The sequence below is a fragment of the Ambystoma mexicanum genome, chromosome 9 (assembly GCF_040938575.1).
Source record: "Ambystoma mexicanum isolate Mex_15411 chromosome 9, UKY_AmexF1_1, whole genome shotgun sequence".
Taxonomy (NCBI): Eukaryota; Metazoa; Chordata; class Amphibia; order Caudata; family Ambystomatidae; genus Ambystoma; species Ambystoma mexicanum.
The window spans coordinates 526959176-526977740 of NC_090931.1; the positions used below are offsets into that span (position 1 = coordinate 526959176).

The following is an 18565-nucleotide window of genomic DNA, read 5'->3' on the forward strand; positions in this document are numbered from 1 at the left end:
TATTCCCTCCATTAATCTGGAGGAAAGAGGACATGATGTAGGAGTAAGGTTAAGTTACTCAATGCAGTGACTGCTGTACTCCTAGTCTATTGTCTCCTTTCGCTTGACTTCCATCTCCCTGATATATTGTAGAAATGTAGTTAATTTCCCTTGGCAGCATTGGCTGTGGTGGACAATACTGGTTGATGTTGTATCAAGGTGAAGGACTTTGCAATGCAAATGGCCCCAGTCCATAGCCATAGGACGGTGTAAGGGTGCAGAAGTAGATACGGGACACAAAGATGGCATGCTAGTTGGCATAAACATTTGTTTAACAGGAAAAAAAGGAAGCACCCTATCTGTCCCTATAACTAAGAGGGATTCCCTGCCTCAAACAAAACTAAGGATGATGTCAGAATATCTGTCAAAAGCAAATAGTCCACTGTCCTGTGTCCCAAACCTATTTACTCACTTACACTTCAAAAGAAAACTATAGAATGGGTTACACCCTGATTCCAGAAGGATGGCTCCCTCCTTCAGGTGGTTTTATGCAATTTGTGAATGATGGGGGAATATCCTCCTTCCCGTGGCCGTCACTAGGCTTTTCTGTATAGTTATCCACAGATGAGTGGGGAGGTCTCCCTTCCCCAAGCCTTTCTTAGGCTCTCGTTCAATAATCTCAGTGATGTCTGGATTTTTACCAGAGGATATATCTTTACTCCTCTGGTCTTCTCTTGACGTTATGTGGGTCCCAGACCCCCTTCTTAGGTTTATAATGTATCGGTTCACTATCCTGCCAGGCATTGTCTCACATATACAATTCCCCAATCCTCTCAACATTCAGGTCCCAGACCCTTATCTCCCTTCTGGTTTCTTTGGGGTGCTTGCTCATCCAGTATGTCTCTATTTTGTTTCTCTGCTTGGTCTCAATGGGACGAGGAGGATGGTTCTGCACTTGCTCCCAACCACAGCCTATAGGGGTTCCCAGTGTCTTCCTGGTTTCCCTCCATGTACATTCTAACTTGATCCGCAATGGTTCCTCTGCAACACCAGCAAGCTTCTCTGGCTTCCCCTTGGCTCTCGCGGTCTGCCCTTTGCTTTTGCCGGCTCCACCATTCTGGTTTATCCCCGGTCGTCGGGTCTCGCTTGGACCAAAAAATTGGCTTCCTCCCTGCCACTGGATATCGGGTTTCCCAGCCTTCAGATGAGCCTTTTCGGAGGCTGACTTCCTTCTCCAGGCGTCCTCTCTGTGTGGCTTCGCTTCCCAGCTCAATGCTCCTTTGGGGCATGACTGACACTGAGGAAAGTCCTTAGTAGGTTTTCATGGTAAGTCGAATCTCGGATAGCTAGTATGTTTGTCTTGCCTCCGCATAGGGCTCCTCATTGCTCTGCTCTTCTTTGTGCCAGTACTCCTGGAGCCATCTATTCCCGTACTTTCCTCACTCTTCCTCATCACAGTATTGTCTATCTGATAGACAGGGCTACTATGCATGAAGTACTAACAGAATAAAGAGGGGACGTAGAGGGTGGAGGTGCGTGAGCTCTATACATGTTGTGGGGTGAATAATGTAGGGCAGAATGGTGGTTCACATACAGCGTTCTCCCTTGATAGTCTTCCCTTCTCCTGCATAGGGGGTCCCCTCACATTTATTTATTTATTTATATGTATTTGCTGAGCGCACAGTAGCCCTTAGGCATGGTGGCGCTTGTTACAGAAGGTGATCAAAAACTTACAGAGATATGAGCAGAGCTTTGTTGCAGAAAGGAATCAACATGGTACATGCTTAAACACCATACATTTTACATCTTACATGAAATACATAATGTAATACGAGAAAATGTTGGGAGGTGTGTGAGAAGTAGGATGTTGGAGTGGGGGCAGGGGAGGGTTAGTTGAAGAGGGCAGTTTTCAAGTTTTTCCAGAAGACATTGAGGGATGACTCAGCTCTGAGGTCAGAGGGGGAGAGCGTTCCAGAGCTTAGGCCTATGTGTGGGAATCCTAGACACCCAGCTTTGGCCCTGTTGATGTGTGGGATGTTGATCTGGTTGGTGTGATTTGATCTGATGGGTCGTGTGGATGTGGTCTTAGGGTTTCTGACAGGTATGAAGGAGCAGTGGATTGAGACATTTATGAGTGATGGTGAGAATTTTAAAGATTATTCGGTCTTTGACTGGTAGCCAATGGGCTGCCTGTCTAGCTTGGGTGATATGATCTCTTTTCGGGATGCTTAGAGCAGCTCTAAGCGCGTTATTTTGGGTAACTTGTAGTTTGTTTACGTTTTATTTTTTCAGGTGCCTGCTAGAAGGGCATTGCAGTAGTCTAGCTTAGCCCCTATTGTAGCTCTAGAAATTGAGAGGCAGTTTGGTTTGGTTAAGAAGGGTTTGATGGCATTAATTAGTTTTGTGGTTAGAGCTGAGGCTGCAGCAATGGCGTTTACATGTTTGTCCATTGATAGGGTGGAATCAATGTGGACCCTTAAGTCTTTACTGATGAGGATACAGGGATGCTAGAGTTATCTATGTCACAGTTGGCATAGAGGGGTCTAGTTTGGCCAGTGTGGTTTGTTGTCCGAGGATCAAGATCTCTGTCCTGTCCCCATTGAGGAAAAGGCCGTTTGCTGCCATCCAGGCTTGGATGGTAGTGTAGGTTAGATGCCGAGTCTATTCGACATGTGCATATGAGCCTATTAGGGGAAGCAAGTCTTCTGTATCGTCAGCATAATTGGTGTATGCAATACCGAGAGGATCAAGCTTGTCGAAGAGGGGCTTCGTGAAGAGGTTATAGAGAGTGGGGGCTGTACAAGAGCCCTGTGGGACTCCACAATGGATGGTGGTGGGGGCAGCGTTAGCTATGCTGGATAGCACTTTCATTACTCTACCTTCGAGGAAGGAGGTGATCCAGGAGGCTGCTTGTATTGAGAATTGTGCTGCTTGTGTGAGGTGGGCTGTGAGGGTTTTGTGATCTACAAGATCGAAAGCCGCTGAGAGGTATAGGAGGAGGAGGAGGGCGGGCTTGCATTTGTTCATGATTTGAGTGATTTGGTTTTTTAAGTCTAATAGGGCAGAATCAGTACCATGCCCTTTGCGGAAGCCAGACTGTCTTTTACCTAAGATGAAATGAGTTTCTAAGTATGATTGTATTTGGTTGTGGGCTGCCTTGTCCAGAATTTTGAGTAGGAATGGGACAGTTGTTATGGGTCGGTAGTTATTTGGCTGTGCAGGGTTTAGGGTGGGTTTTTTCAGGAGAGGGTGAACTCAAGCTTCTTTGAGGCTATCTGGGATGATGCATGTTTTAAAAGAGGAGTTGATGAAGGCTGTAAGAAGTGGGGCAAGGGTTTCCGCACAGCCCTGTATGATCTTAGGCGGGCATATGTCACCTTTACAGGGTGATGGTTTGAGGTGTTTGATGAGGTCAGTGACTTCTAACTCTGAGATGTCTTTATAGGCGAAATTGAGGGAGTGGGAGACTTTATGCCCAGTGGAGGTGGGAGTAAGTCAGAATTTTTGTCTGGGTAGTGCATTGTAGTGTTCCAGGATTTTCTTTTGAAGGTCTATTTTGTTCAGCATAGCAGCTTGTATGCTTGCACACCAGGCTTCGTCTTTCATGATTTTGTCAGTGGTTGTGGGAGTAGTGGTGAGTTTGTTGAAGATAGTGAATCATTCCTTGGTTTGGGAGTTGGCATTGAAAATTCTTAGGTTATAGGAGTTGGATTTGGCAGTGATGATGGCCTGTTTGTATTGGAGGGCAATCGTCTTAAAGCTTTCTTTTGAGGCGCTGGCAAGGGTTGGTCTGCCAATGTTTACGAGCCAGTCGTTCGTCAGAACGTAGGGTTTTAAGTTCATCAGTGAACCATGAGTTCTTGTGGAAAGATTTTTTTATTTTTTTATCTTCAAGTGGGGCTATTGCATTTATTGCATTGGTCAGTGTGTCCTTGAAGATGTCTGTTAGAATGGTGGGGTCCTGTGAGAATGGGAGTGGTAGCCATGGGGTGTTGAGGTAAGGTAGAAGGTTTTTTATAGTATGTTTTTTAGAGCTTCTAGATTCGCCATAAGGGATTGAGTGGGGATTTTGGAGCAGTGGTTAGTAGGAATGGAGACTTGAATGCAATTGTGGTCTGTCCAAGGGTAGGCAAGATTGGAGGTGATGGTTGAGTTACAGTTGTGATCAACAATCCAATCTATGGTGTGTCCTTTGCGTGAGTGGGGCCTGAGACATTTTGCTGGAAGCCTAGGTTTAGAAGATCTTTGTTAAGAGATGTAGCTGGTTTGTCTTTTTGGGTTGTCATAGCCAAGGTTAAGGTCACCTAGAGTATGGTTTTGGTAGATTTGTTGATATTCTCGCTGAGTATATGGGTGAGGTGGCCTTGAAAGTCAGCCTGGAGACCAGGGGGCCGATGCATAACATGGATATGGATGGTGTTATACGGTGATAGAGATAATTTGGCAGATAGGATGTCTATGTTGCCCTCCGAGTGGTGGGGGATGGGTCTTATGGACAGAGAGTCTTTGTGGATAAGAGCAACTCTGCCACCTAATTTAGAGTGTCTATCCTGTCTGTGGTTGTGTAGCCAAGGGGTAGGGCGAGGGCGATGGCAGAGGCAGAGTCAGAGGCATCGTGTAGCCATGTTTCAGTGATACATAGTATGTCTAGGTCTTGGCAGGATATAAGGTCATTTATTTCAAGAGCATGAGCATGGAGAGAGCGCACGTTGAGTAGGGCGCATTTAAGGTGTGGTTTCTGAGTGTTTTTTCCTAATGGTGGTCTAGGTAGGCGGGCCTTGGGTGGGAGTTTGGTAAGTGTCGAGGTGGGTGGTGCATGTTGAAGCGTGAGAGACCTGGTTGCATGTTGAAGCGTGAGGGACCTGGTTGTAGGTTTGAAGCGCAAGTGATATTACTAGAAATTCTCACGGCAGTGCGGGAGCCCGGTCTGATGTTTCTTGACTCGGTGGGTATGGGTGAGGTAACTGTGAGTGGGGGTAGGGTCTGTGTTCCAAGTCTGTTGAGTCTGGTAACTTGACACGGTTGTGTGTGTGTCGGGCCCTGAGTATCATGGGAGGAGTCAGGCATAATGATGGAGTGGGCGGTAGTAAGGATCTCTAGGGTGGTATGTTGATTAGGTGTTTCTGTGTGTGAGGAGATTCTGAGTATGGATGGCTGGGAGGTTTGAGGGAGGATCAAAATGGAGGCTAAGAAGAAGCTGATAGTGAAGGGGGCTGATGGTCGGATTAGGGTAGTGATAGGTGTGCGAGACTTGCAGCCTCATGTTGGCCTGGAGAAGGTAAGAGTGTTAATGTCAGGGTGCAGAGTATCAGGGGTGCTAGATATGACCTGCAGCTACAAGTGGAGAGGTATCTAAGTGTGAGATGCAGTTAGGTACATGCTATCGGGGTGGTTGTTCATAGAATGTAGGCAAAATATATAGTAAGAAAGTGGCTAGATATGGAGTGCAGTGGTAATACAGGGTGGCATGGTAGTCATGCACAATGCCATCAAAAATACACAATAAGAGAGTGGCTTGATACAGAATGCAGTGTTAATACAGGGTGGCATGAGACCTTGGATCTGTGGGCAGCCAGCTCTTTGTACTAAAGATTCTTGCTGGCGGGGAGGGCTATTTTGGTTATTGGCGGCAGTTCCAGTAGGATTGGATGGGGATGAGAGGCAGATTTTGGTGGGGTCGCTTGGAGTGTGATCTCATTGTCCAGTATGAGCTGGAATTTGGGAGGGTGGCTTTCCTTGCTCAAGCACTGCCCCCTTTCTGGTGCGGTTAGGTTGCGCTGTTTGGCTCTGCAGCCATCTTTGGTCAGAGTCTGCTTGTCCTGATGCTGACGCTCTTTATGTTGAATGCTACCCCCCTCTGGCACTGCCCTGGCTCTATGCCCTTTGGGGAGTTGGGTGGGCCTTTTCAGTTCTGGTCAGTTCGTTCTGTTGCTGCTGCCCTCTGGAATCAAGTAAGCTTGAGGGTCTATGCAGGCAGGAAGCTGCGTGAAGGCTTGTGGGCATATGGTACATATGGTGCAGTCTTTTGGGGGCCTAGTGGACCATGTTTTGCGCAAAGGTTTCCTAATGCATGCTGGGTTCTTTAAAGGTATCCTGGTGGCTTTGAGGTCACTAGTTTTACTTGCTTGAGGGGTTTCAGCAACCTATATCCCTGGGGTGCAGCCTAATTGTTCAAGTCTTCCTGCACTGCCCAGTTCACTGAGTGCAGTAGTGCTGGGGAGCGGATCACGGCCACTTTCTTAGCACAGTCAAGAGGCAGAGGGTAAAGAACAGCAGTGAGTGTCAGGAACTGCTGTTGCAAATCTCACTGCTTAGAGCGTACCTGTGAGAATGTCTGACGTGTCTGTGTGTTTAGAGAAGCCGGGGAGCTGCTGGCAGAGGAGGGAGACACCTGTTTTTTCCACCTGTGCTGGTTGACTGCCCCTGTTGCGCCGAGGCACCACGCGAGACGCCGGTGTTATTGTGAGGCCCTCTTCTCTATACGATCATGGGGAGAGCAGTGAAGCGGGTCCGGGGGAGCGGGAGTCATGCACAATGCTTTGGTGCTGCTGCGTTTCATGTTTGTAGCCGGCTTCCCTCGACTTGGGTACCGGTGAAAGTGGGGCAGCGCTGTGCTTTATGGCTCGGAGCCTGAGGGGCCTGATTGGGGGGGGGGTCATACAGTCAGCCCCGCGACTATGCGCACGTGCCTCAAGGGATGGCCTCAGAGCTGCGCTCACTCCGTCTGAGCAGTGCATGCTCTCCCCTTCCTTGCCGGCCTGTTCCCGGGTAAATTGGGGTGTGCCAGTTCACGGCAGCGCTCGAGCAAATCAGAAGAAAGGGAAGAAACGACCTTTACAAATGGCTGTAGCTGCTGCAGGCTTGTGGAACAAGTAGGCACATCAAACCTACTTCGTGTAAACAACGAAAAACTGTTTTCGTTCCACTAGGTAATTGCGCTGCTAGATCAAACTCTGAAAGCAACCAACAATGGTGAACTAGTAACAATATCGATGTTGCAAATGCCAACACAAAGTTAATTGTCAAATGATTCTTGGATTGGTGTTTTATTCGTATTCAAATGCCAACACCAATAGGAATCGCACATAATCACACATAATTTCCCTTTTAGAGTATATATTTCACTCCAGCACTCTTTACTCTTTTATAGTATTGATCTCCATTGTACATCAGGCAGCTCATTTATTAACCACAATGGGTATAGTTCTTGTTACACAATAATTTTTCAATTTTTCATTAGTTTCGCATTACGTTAGGTATGCCATTTGGACTGTTAATTATTTGGGCATTTTCATCTAATTCCTGTCGATTCATGTCTGGCATGGGGGTTTGCCACGGAAATATTACATGATTGTAATAAATACATTCGCAAGCGCTTTACGTATCGGTCCGTTGATGCTACATTTCATTCGTTTGCGAGTTTCGCGATCACGTGATCACGTACCAGCACGTGACAGGTTACGCGCCAGGCACGCATGAGATGCCTTTCTCGAATGCATAAAGATGGTATTGTCCGAGCGCAGCGCAACCAATTTGACACCCAACGGGAAACAATGACGATAGAATATTGCGGGTAAGAAGGCAATATATGTTTGATGTGCAAAATGTACTTCACATCGTTCGATTTTTCCAATTTGGATGCAATTCTTTGTCGTTCGTTCACTAGATCCCCCCCATTTATGGACTATATTCCAGGATCACAATTGGCTAAATCCACGCTGCACATGTACCGGTGCAAGTAATCACAGGACTACCAACAGGTAATCCAATATTTGGCTAATCCCCCATTTTGGTTATATAGTGCATCAAGATTAATTGTGGATTGGAGAAAACATGGAAAACTTTCACAATTTTGTTCTCCCCTATTGCATGCAGGATCAAAGATCTTGCATCTCCTTTATTGAAAACAGTAGTGGTTCAACTTCAATAACCAGTTGATGGACACATGATTATCGGTAACATACCTTTTATACACATGCAATATAGATTTGACATGATAGAGTCACCACTTAAGCATGGCATCCGATGTCACACGCTGCACACATGGGTCTTTTTAGTATATCATGTAGCGGGAGTGATATTAGCTCACACCAACGCATTAAAGATGGCAAACAGGTGCAGTAGACAACACGACAGACGGTGGCACAGGGTTCTGGCTGTTGCTGCACACAAAATTACAACGCTCGCATGATAGATTGAGCATAACACCTAAAATGTTAACTAGACTGCATGGCCTTGACAGATATTAATACTAGATCCATTGTTTACAGGATTTTACATATGAGGGTTTCAATGCTAGTGGCTCAATGTGTCTTTCTTTCTGTTGGGGTTTCATTATACAATGACATGTTCCTGCATATTCATTTGCATTTTGACATGGTAATGTATTAATTGGAACAATTTTTTCCAATTTACTTTGTTACCCCTGTTATCAATTCCCTTGAACCCACATGCTTTCTTTTGCACAGTATTCCATGAATATCACTTTGTGCATGTTCTATACTTAATGATCATGGTTTTTTATTTTGTATTGTTTGTAATACACAGAGCTTTGCCTTGAGAAAGACCTTTGCAGGTCGAAACACGCGTCGTCAAATTTCTCTGGCATTTGAATACAAATAAAACACCAATCCAAGAATCATTTGACAATTACCTTTGTGTTGGCATTTGCACCATCCATATTGTTACTAGTTCACCATTGTTGGTTGATCTAGCAGCGCAATTAACTAGTGGAACGAAAACTGTTTTTCGCTGTTCCCGGGTATGCTGCTTGGTTCGGGCGAGGTGCCCCTGCTCCGACCTGAAGGTTCTCAGAGTTTTCGCTCCTCACGGCGGGCTGTGGACACTTGCCAATGACTTGCCTCGTTGTCCTATCCCCTCTGGCTGGCTACCGCCATATCTGGCACACTGCAGTTTCGTGTCGCGGGATATTCAGCTGGTTTCAATCTACCCTTTCAGGGTCGCGGTTTTTCCTGGTACTTTACTATGATGTGCTCTGGAACTTCAATAACCCTAATGTGTCTTTTTATGGCATTATATTTACATTAACAGACATTATTCGCCGCAATCACACACCTGGAGAGGGAGACAAAGGCTCAGGCAGCTATTCTGTCTGCGCCCCCACTAACCCCAAGGGGACTATCGGGTAGTAGCTTCATCTCCCTGGCCCCATGGGAAGGGTCCCGCTCCTGGGGGAAGTGACAACACCAAGGGACTCATCACAACGGACACCCTATAAGTGTGGAGAAAATGTGACAATGGACTGTGAATGCAGCCGTATCTACAGTGAGTAACGTTTTCTTTTTACAAGTTCTGAGATGTGTCAAGGTCAGTCTCCTCCATCGGCATTTCCAGAATTGGCATGGTCTCCATAAGGGTGATGACATGGAAGTTTTTTTCTTTAAAGGAATGCAAGGCCGAAATGAAGGGTCCATCCATAGCACACTTTCTCTTTCTGAACTGTGGTTGTCACAGGTCTCTTTTCAATTCATCCTTGTAGGGTTGCCTTAAGTATATTCTGGTAGATTGTCGTGTCTAAGTGGTTCTGAGGGAGCCACTAACCTCATTAGTCCCTTTCAAGGTGTATCAAAATACAGTATTTAGTTTCTGTACTCTGAACACTGCCTGAAGGGGGAAAGAGGAATAATAATTGCAGTATATGCTTCATTTGCAAATTCTAACTCCACAGAGAACACTAGAAAAGAAAATAGACTGATTATTATTCTCAAACTGACTATAAGAAATGATATCCCGTTGTTTCAAAGACAGACATGACTTTGGAGTAATTTACTTTGAAGTGATGACTTCAATTTACTATTAAAAACATATATGTAGTTGTTGGTTAAGGAGTAAAAAGGGGGTGCGGAGGGGTTTGGGGTAGGGGTGGCAGTGAAGGTGAAGGGGGGTTCCCCCAAATAAAAAAAATCGTACAATTTCAAAGTAATCACTTCGAAGTATATTACAATGAAGTCAGCTTTTTCATAAAAATGACAACGAACTGTAGCAACCTACTTCTTTAGTACCACCCTCTCAAATTCCAGATTTGTCCATCGAGTGCCTCTAGAGGTAGGCTAGAGGCTCTTGTTAATATCATGTAGTTAATTTTCTTATCCGCATTGAAAACCCCTATCACAACCGGGACCTTGGCTTTATGTCGTGTCTCTTGAGAAACAATTACACTGCCTGGATATTCCTTAATCTCAGTATCAGTTACCACTCCTATTGAACCCTTAAGCTAAAAGGCAATCATAAGATACTAACCCAACCTACAATACCATTCATAACTACCCCACCACCCAATATGCTATCTAATAGTGTTTGTTTAGTGCCTTTTTCTTGTTTAATGAACTTAGTTTAATTCTTTACACCTTGCTGTTGTGTTCAGAGAAATATATGTTTGCTTATGTTCACCAAGTTGTCTTTATTCCGATTCAAGTCCCATCCCTACAATGTACAAGGCTCTGTTTCAAATGCAGATTGCATAAGGCAGTGTCTGTAGGTAGCACTCTCTGAGCAGATGTATTTTTCTCAGAGGGATTAATGATATTACCAGAATCACATCTTCTCAGCAAGTGTTGCTATTGCTTGCATGTGCGTAACCTTAAATGTTTGCAAAGGCTGCTGCAGGGGAACTGGGCTCCGATGCTGTACAGCGGCACTCTGGGGAACCTGCGAAGAACCTCCCAACCTTGTCCAAAATACTAGTACAAATGTAACCATTTTTGGCCTAAGCAGGAGCAGAAACAGAGAGCAAAGTACAACACATCTGACCTCCTCCTGTTGTATGTTTTAAAGGCTGTTCAAGCTGTGTGAGACTCTATAGGTCAATGCGGGCTTACAAGCAGCTCCTGAGTAGCATTCTAATCACTGTCACTAATCCAGACGAACTATCATGTTCAAGTCCCTCAGTGCCATGTAATTTCTCGTTAAGATAAAAACATTTGTGGCTTGAAAACCAAATCGGCAGCTAGCCTCCTTAGGCACCAAACCCCAGATTGAAATCTCCAATATTGCCCTTTTGTTTAATCAAGTATGCTCTTGCCAGTTCTCCCCCAAACACACACGATTCTACCATCTCCTGTCTTCAGTACATTGGTTCTTCCCGCCTTTCTCCTGCAGGCCCTGGCATTTAGTAAACCGGCGTGACCGTGGAAAGAGAGTTCATTTTCGTTTGTTGCTGCTGCCAGAATGTCCTCTTTATGCGTTTCGTCCTGATGCTTTGCCAGGTGGTCTTTGGATTTTCAAGATCTTTGCAGGTTTTTAAAACCTGCTTTGTGTACTCTATTTACCTTGATATCACTTGCTGATGGGGGTTCAAAATTTGGGTGAATAAATCTGACACACATCCTGTAATGCCTTCTCCTTTTGCTCCCTCTTGCAGGTATGCAGGTGTTTAATCCAATCATTTTCCTGGCACGATCCATTTTATTGCCATTCCTTTTCCTGTCTCTGCTGTTCCGATGTTCTCCACATGCTTCTCTGTCTCCCTTCTCCTAGTGTGTCCAGGACTTTCAGAAAGTTTGCCAAGTTACAGAATGGCTCATAGAAATCCCAGGATATACACCTTTGGGTTTCTTGTAGTCTTCCCAAATAGATCACTGATATCTGACTTGCTGATTGTGTCAGTGACCACTGAGCTAACCTCTCCACCTGCTGTCCGCGGACTCCCATGGCCAAGCACTGTTGAGAAATATTTGTGGCCCTCAGAGCTAGGAATATATTTTTTAATTGTGCTTCTTTGGTGGCATGGGTGCTCTTCAGCATCAGCAGCCCTTGTGCAGTATAGTGTTTCTTGCGATAAAGCCCCACAGCAATGGTTGTGCCCTGTAGATCCCTTACAGCGAAAGATTGAGTGTAGCATCCTCCAAAGAGTTCAAGTAGGCACTTTGTGTGTTCTGTGAGGCATCGTATAGCCTACCTCACTGACGAAAGGTGATCCCTGACACTAAGATCTGCCAATACAAATATTTGTCACCCTTGGTTTGTCCATGCATTCAATAGGATAGCCGTCATCTGCTTAGATCTCATGCATAATAATTACTCTTGTATGATGCCTTCTTGTGTATCACTGTACTCTGTGGAACACCAATAATACATGTTTTTGCAGGTTGTCTTATTAGGTAACACTGGTAGAAATGGTGAGGTCAGGTAGGGTGGATGGGGTAGAGGGCAGGTCAAACTGCCTCCTTGCAAGTAAGTGAAGTTCAAGCCGAGCTTGAAGAGATCCACAGTTAGTTTACCTTTAATTTTCATGGGCAGTGCTTTCCAATGGAGTGGGGTGAGTTGTGAGAAAGGGCGGAAGCCGAATGAGACAGAGACACAGGGGGGCATGGGATAGTGAGGGTGAGTGGAAAGGAGCGGAGGAACTGACATTGAGTTGACAATCACACAGTCAGGCAGGTACTGGGGAACAAGACCATTGACAGCTTGACGAGGAAAGGTAACTTGAAAAGAGAGCGGTTGTGCATGTATAGCCATCCAGCGTGGTGTTGGTAGGCAGAAGGGTGAGTGAATCTGGGTAGGCTGTAGGTAGCAAAGCTGTGGAAAGTTTAGACGGAGGAAGGAGAAGAGAGGAAGGACAAGGAGTAGGCTTGAGCGGTAGTCTTGTTTACAGAGCAGGTTGGTAGGGATTAGAGTTTTGTTATAGTGGTGAGGAAGAAATGGATAAAATCCTCTTAATGTTAAGAAGATTAACACAAGCATCAGATGTGTTGGGGTAGTGATCAATTATTGTAGTCGGAGGTTGTTATCAAAGAGGTCCACAAGGTTGCAAGCTTTTGGCAAGGGAGCATGAAGTTCAGGCATGAAGGAAATTGGAGAGTAGAGGGGAGGAATGGAGTTAGAAACCTGGAGAAAAGCTATTTTATTTGCATAGTCTAGTTCAATATTAGGCAGCAGTGAGTCATTCAGTGACAGACTACAGTGGAACATGTGGTAGTCCATTGCAAAATGGCTGGGGTGAAGAAGGGAAAGGGGGACAAAAATGTAGGTGTCAACCGAAAGGAGGTGATGATGAAAGACAAAGGATGAGATTACTGCTTTGTTTTGGTGCACACCTACATGTGTGGGTTCCAAGATGACACTGGCCCACATTTGAAGCAATGTGTCTTCTATTTCATGTACACAAGCCTGGTTGGTCTTGATTTACCGAACTTCATTACCCAATACCAATATGCAGGCTTCTATGTAGCCATTTAAGGGATCTTGCATGGTTACTGGCTGATACAGTATACATTTCCAACTGACAGCTTGTCACTGTCATCTTAGTTCTCGGTAGCCGACACAGTATGTAAATCAGATGCAATAATGGGGATAGGAGGGAGAGGCATGGCAGCTGACTTAGACTTCCATTATCTAACAATTTAAGAAAAACGAACTGCCCAACAATAACTTGTTAGAACAATAACCCAGCCACAGCTATTGAGACAGCAGAGATAATGGCAATTGAGAATGAAGAACATTTCAAAAGTAAATATTTTATGAAAGCTTGCTATGCCCCAGGGTTTAAGAAAGGAGCCACCTGCTTTACATATTTCACAGATATAATTTCTGTCTAATTACATTGTATTGTATATTGTCATCTTTTTATGAAATGATTACAGGTCCATATATGTTCCCCAATCTCCACTATTGTGTAGATCCAGCTATTGTCTTTCATTGAAACACCATTTCATTTCTGCATCCAGTCTATAAGATCCTTTGTATAAACAAAATGACAACAAAGGCAAAAACGTTCTTCTCACCACAATATACAAATGAAGAAATGACTATGTTAATGTGACTTGAAGTTGAATGTGCCATCTTGGATTTTGCACTGTGGATTGTGTTATGTTATGATATGATGATTTATACCAGGCACCAATGCCATTTGCATGGTCTCCAGGCGCCCATGTGACTCTGTAAGAAAAGTGGGTGGTGTTGGTTAGTGAGAGAAGAGGGATAGGATAGAAGTTGTGCTCTTCTGTTGATGCTTGCAGAACTAGGATAAACTGGTGTCTGTGCATGTCAGGTTCCTGGGGGTGGTTTGTGGTGTGCACTAGGTTTGTGTTCAGAGAGCTAGCGTCCAGTGTCTGTGTTGTTTGCAACTGTTGGGGCTTTTGGTGTGGTTAGCGGTGGGTGTGTGGTGTTTGTGTTTTTGTGTGTAGTTTTGCTGGCCCTTTTGGGGTTTTGTAGTATGTGAGAGGTATGCGGGTGTGGAAAATAGGAGGCGGGGTGGTTAGATGGTTTCTGTTTGGCTCCTGGTGTGTGGTTGTTTTATTGTTGGTTCTAAGATCTGCATTGTCCCATGTTTGCTTTGGTCCCAGAGTATGGTTTGTGGGGGTGCATGTTTTTATGTTTGTCTCAGTGAGTTCAATAGCCAGGTTTTCAGTAGTTTTCTGAATGTTAGGCGGTCTTCCAACGTTCTTATTTCATTCGGTACAGAGTTCCATAGTTTGCCTATCAAATAGGAGAATGCGGTTCCTGCAAATTTCCTTTTCTCGTAGTGTTTAGTTTCTATTTGGATGTTGTTGCATTGATCTTAGATTTTTTCTTGATTGGTAGCAGTTGATTGTAGCTTGGAGAAGTTCGGCTCCTTGTCCCTGTCGTGATTTGTGGGCGATGCATATGGCTTTAAAGTTAATGCATTTTATTTTTACAGCTAACCAGTTTACTTGTCAGGGCTGTTGTGTTGTGGTCTCTTCTATTTAGTCTCAGGAGTGTAGTCTTGATGCAGTGTTTTGGATGCGTTTCATTTTTGTTATGGGGTGTTCTGGCATTCCAAGGTGGAGGCTAGTTGCATAGTCTAGTCTCATTAGTACCAAGGAGATCCTTGAGTAGGTTCTGTGTGGGAAGTTGGGGTAGTGGAGTATGCCTCTTATTAGTTGTAGGAGGTAGAAGCATTTTTTTGCTATTGCGTTGACTTGTGATTCTAGAGAAAGTCTGTTGAAAATGAGGGTTCCCAGTTTTTTTAATCACTGACAATATCTCCTGTTGGGCTCCCATGAATGGTGGCCAGCTCAGGTATGCCTGTGTTTCATTCTAGAGGGGAGTCAGTTCTCCAAGGACAACAATGTACAAGAATACTTGAGTCTGATATCTATGCAAGTAATCAGGTGACTGAGCTTGGAAACCACAGGCCTTTCGAAAAGTACATAGGAGAAGAGTGTGTGAGCATCTATCGATAAAGAAAAGGACATGCTTTTGAGGACAGGAAGAGGAGCCTCTGAGCCAAATTTCACCAGATGAGTGTCTCGAAGACCCACATTATTGTCTGAAGTAGCTAGGTGAAGCAGCTTCAAAGAGGACTCCGACAATGTTACATGCCAAGAAATGTGCTGACTAGGTGTGTTGACAAGGAGACGGTGAGGAGTAAAGTGAGCGCATGATAAAGTATGTAGGTAGAGCCCTCAAGCAGCAGACTAAGCCAGTAACAAAAAGAACAACAACGGATTAGCAGACCTACAAAATAATTAAGACATGGGCAGTTTGATAGCAAGAAAGAAGATATAAGCATCACATTGGTGAAGGCAGTAGGGAAGCCATGGTGAGAGGAAGAGGAGCTGAATCCCAAAGTGGGGTTGAGAAAGGACAGCTGAGAGACAAGTGGGGGAGAAGGACTAGGAGGGACCAGATGGGCAGTCTAGAGAGGGCCTAGACAAAGCCAAACCATTTGAGCATCAAGTAACGCAATGCCCTTCATTAGCACAAGGCGGAGAGAGAGTCCTAGAAAGATGGGGGACGAATGATCGGATGGAAAAAAAGATTTGGTTCGAGAAACTAAATGTGGAAAATAATTTCCCATGAGAGGCTGTTTAGATTGTGAGGGTCTAGGGCCAGACCATTCTGGGAAATGGTGGCGGGTGATTTTAACCATAAATGGAAAACCTCTTCTTTTGTTTTGCAGGGAACCATAACTGGTGAAATGTAAAAGCTTTTACAATTCAAAATATAAGTATCTTGAAGATAGGTCCAATGCAAATTAGGAATCAAAGTCTAATCAGTGGCTTAGTTAAACTGTTTTGAAAAATGTATCTATATATAATATATACCAAGAAAGTTATGGTGGGTTTAAAAAGGTTTGAAAAAAAAAACGTTCACTTGAAATGTGAAAATTGGAAAGTCCATTTAAGCAAAGTCGCACTCTCCACAATGCCACTTAGGAGCCATCGCTGGAAGTTCACCTCCAGTTCTTAGCCACAAGATTAAGGCATTGTGGGTATGCAAATGTCTGTCTTGGGTTGATTAAGCTATGTATAAAGTAGCACTGCCCTCTTAGACAACGACAATGTCCTGGAGAAAAAGTTTTGCATTTGAGATAATTTGCATACCCACAATGCGTTGCTGTTGTGACTCAGAAGTGAAGGTGTACTTCCAAAAGACCCTATGTACTCATGGTACAGGATGGGGATTTCGAGTAGTTATATTTTTCAGCTGGATACACTCACACCCCTGGATTTTCTGCACGAAAACCATTAACTGTCCTTTTCATGTTAGATGAAGATTTACAGTGGTATCATTAGCATGTTATTCACCAGAGATAATGAAATGAGATTTCGAGTGCTACAACACATCCACACTATATGTAGCTCACAGAAAGATTGTCCATAAAGTATAAAAGGCAGCTTTTCTGAAAGAACGATTACATCCATTGGGGTTTGAGTGGTGACGCCTACAAATAGTTGAAATATGTTCCCAAGCAACAAAATGTGGATTACACACAGTCTTAATAACTGTACAGTGCTATGAAAAAAATCCCCTCAACACTTCATTAACTGTTAATAGAATGGCACAGTCTTATGTCAGCATACGAGAAATGTAAGCATTTGTTGATTTATGTTGAAATGTAAAAGCTTAGTTTAGATTTCTGTTTCTTTGGCACCAATCAATGGAGTAGTTTCGAAGGAAGCCATTAATAGATTTCTAACTGCTTTTTATGATTATTTTTTGCAGGCTGTTACCCATGTCCAGGGCCAAATTTAAATCCCATTGCGCTGGGAGGTCGATGGCTTGCCTATGCAGAGAATAAGGTAAGAGATGGCTTCACAGTCCTTCAACCTAGTCGCCCCAGTTTCTGGTTCTGGTGAGAATCCCCTGTGCCCACATTGCACTCGAAGAATGTGCTAATCAGGACACCATCATTCTAGATAAAGTTAACTTTATTTTTCCATGACAGAATTATGGTTTATGGCTGATTTGTAATTAAGCAACCACTCTTGTTCTCAGTGGCGTAACACAAAATGTGGTGGTCCTCCTGTGAACCATGCTCAGGCCAGGACAGCCCAGAGGCGAATGGGATACATGATTATAACTGTTAGAACTGTAACACGAAGCACTGTGAAAAGAAAGGTGCTATCCACTGGGGCAGTCTAAGTCCAACAGCAAGTACAAGGACAGTGCGAAAAGGAGACGCAAGTGAAGCGGGAATAACAGCCAAGGTTGGAAGACCGAGTAAACCAGAACAGTACCGCAGTCATCGGGACACCCACCTGGAACACCTGTATAGAAATGGGAAGGACCCAGAAAGGGTATACACATAACGTGCTGCAAGAACAGCAGCTGAAATAACCCCCAACACACAACCGCGATAAACAAGAGACTGCACCACACAAATCTAAGCAGAAAGGAGCACTGCAGAGCGTGGGGCCGAAACAATGGCATTCGAGTCGAACTAGAGTTAAAGGAAACACTTGTCAATTGACGCATATGGTAAACCTGCACAAATGACAGACGGCGAGAAGAATTCTGCGCAAGAGGCACGTGAAAGAGAAGCCCCCGGGTGAAATGACCATGAAATACTAGAGGCTATAGCGGAGCTGAAATCGACGCTGGAATTCAAAATCGACGCAATTAGCATTGATGTGAACCTCCTGAGACAGGATGTCAGAGCATTAACAGAACGCACAGGGGTGCTAGAGAAGGAGGTGAAGGCCAATACAAACAGTTGCAATGAAAACTCCCAGGAAGTTACCATATTGAAGCAGCAGGTGCGTAATCTGGAAAACAGAGCAGAAGAGGCGGAAGGGCGTGCACGGAGGAATAACATACAGATAGTTGGGCTCCCTGAGGGCGAGAAAGGCCCAAACCCGACAAATTACATTGAAAATATGTTACTGCAGGAAATAGGAGCTGGAGCACTCACCAAAGGGTTTACAGTGGAAAGGGCGCATAGGGCCCTGACAAGAAAACCACCGCCCGGAGCGCCGCCCCGACCAGTAATTGCCAAGATTCTAACTTACAAGGATAGACAATGAGCTGAGCATCAGGGTCTATCACAGCGTACCCTGATTATACTTTCTTGGTGCAAAAACAAAGGATGAGTTATGGGGCAATGCAAAATAGAAGGGGTACCTGTTTTAACGTCCCTAGTTCTACAGGTCAATCAATCAGAAAATACAATAGAGCTCGAACTAGTGAACAAAGACAAGGATGACGGAGTGCACAAGTGATTTTTGACTTGGTTTCAATTCCCAAGATTTTTCATTTTATTCAAGAAAAAATACTATGTCTAAAAACATATTAAACAATTCCTACAATACTATGGCCCATTCGCTTTTCTATTCATTCACATTCATACTGTTCTCATCAGTCTCTCATTCCACAATTCATT

At 44.4% G+C, this 18565-nt stretch overlaps 1 protein-coding gene across 4 annotated transcripts in view; it reads left to right on the forward strand.

The window, feature by feature from the left end:
- Positions 1-18565, forward strand: part of BCAS3 (BCAS3 microtubule associated cell migration factor) — a 3943855-nt gene that overhangs the window by 1754941 nt on the left and 2170349 nt on the right. For all 4 annotated transcript variants that reach the window (XM_069615076.1, XM_069615077.1, XM_069615079.1 and 1 more), the window contains exon 10: positions 16909-16985. In XM_069615076.1, coding sequence (XP_069471177.1) covers positions 16909-16985 — 77 coding nt within the window. The remainder of the gene's footprint in view (positions 1-16908; positions 16986-18565) is intronic.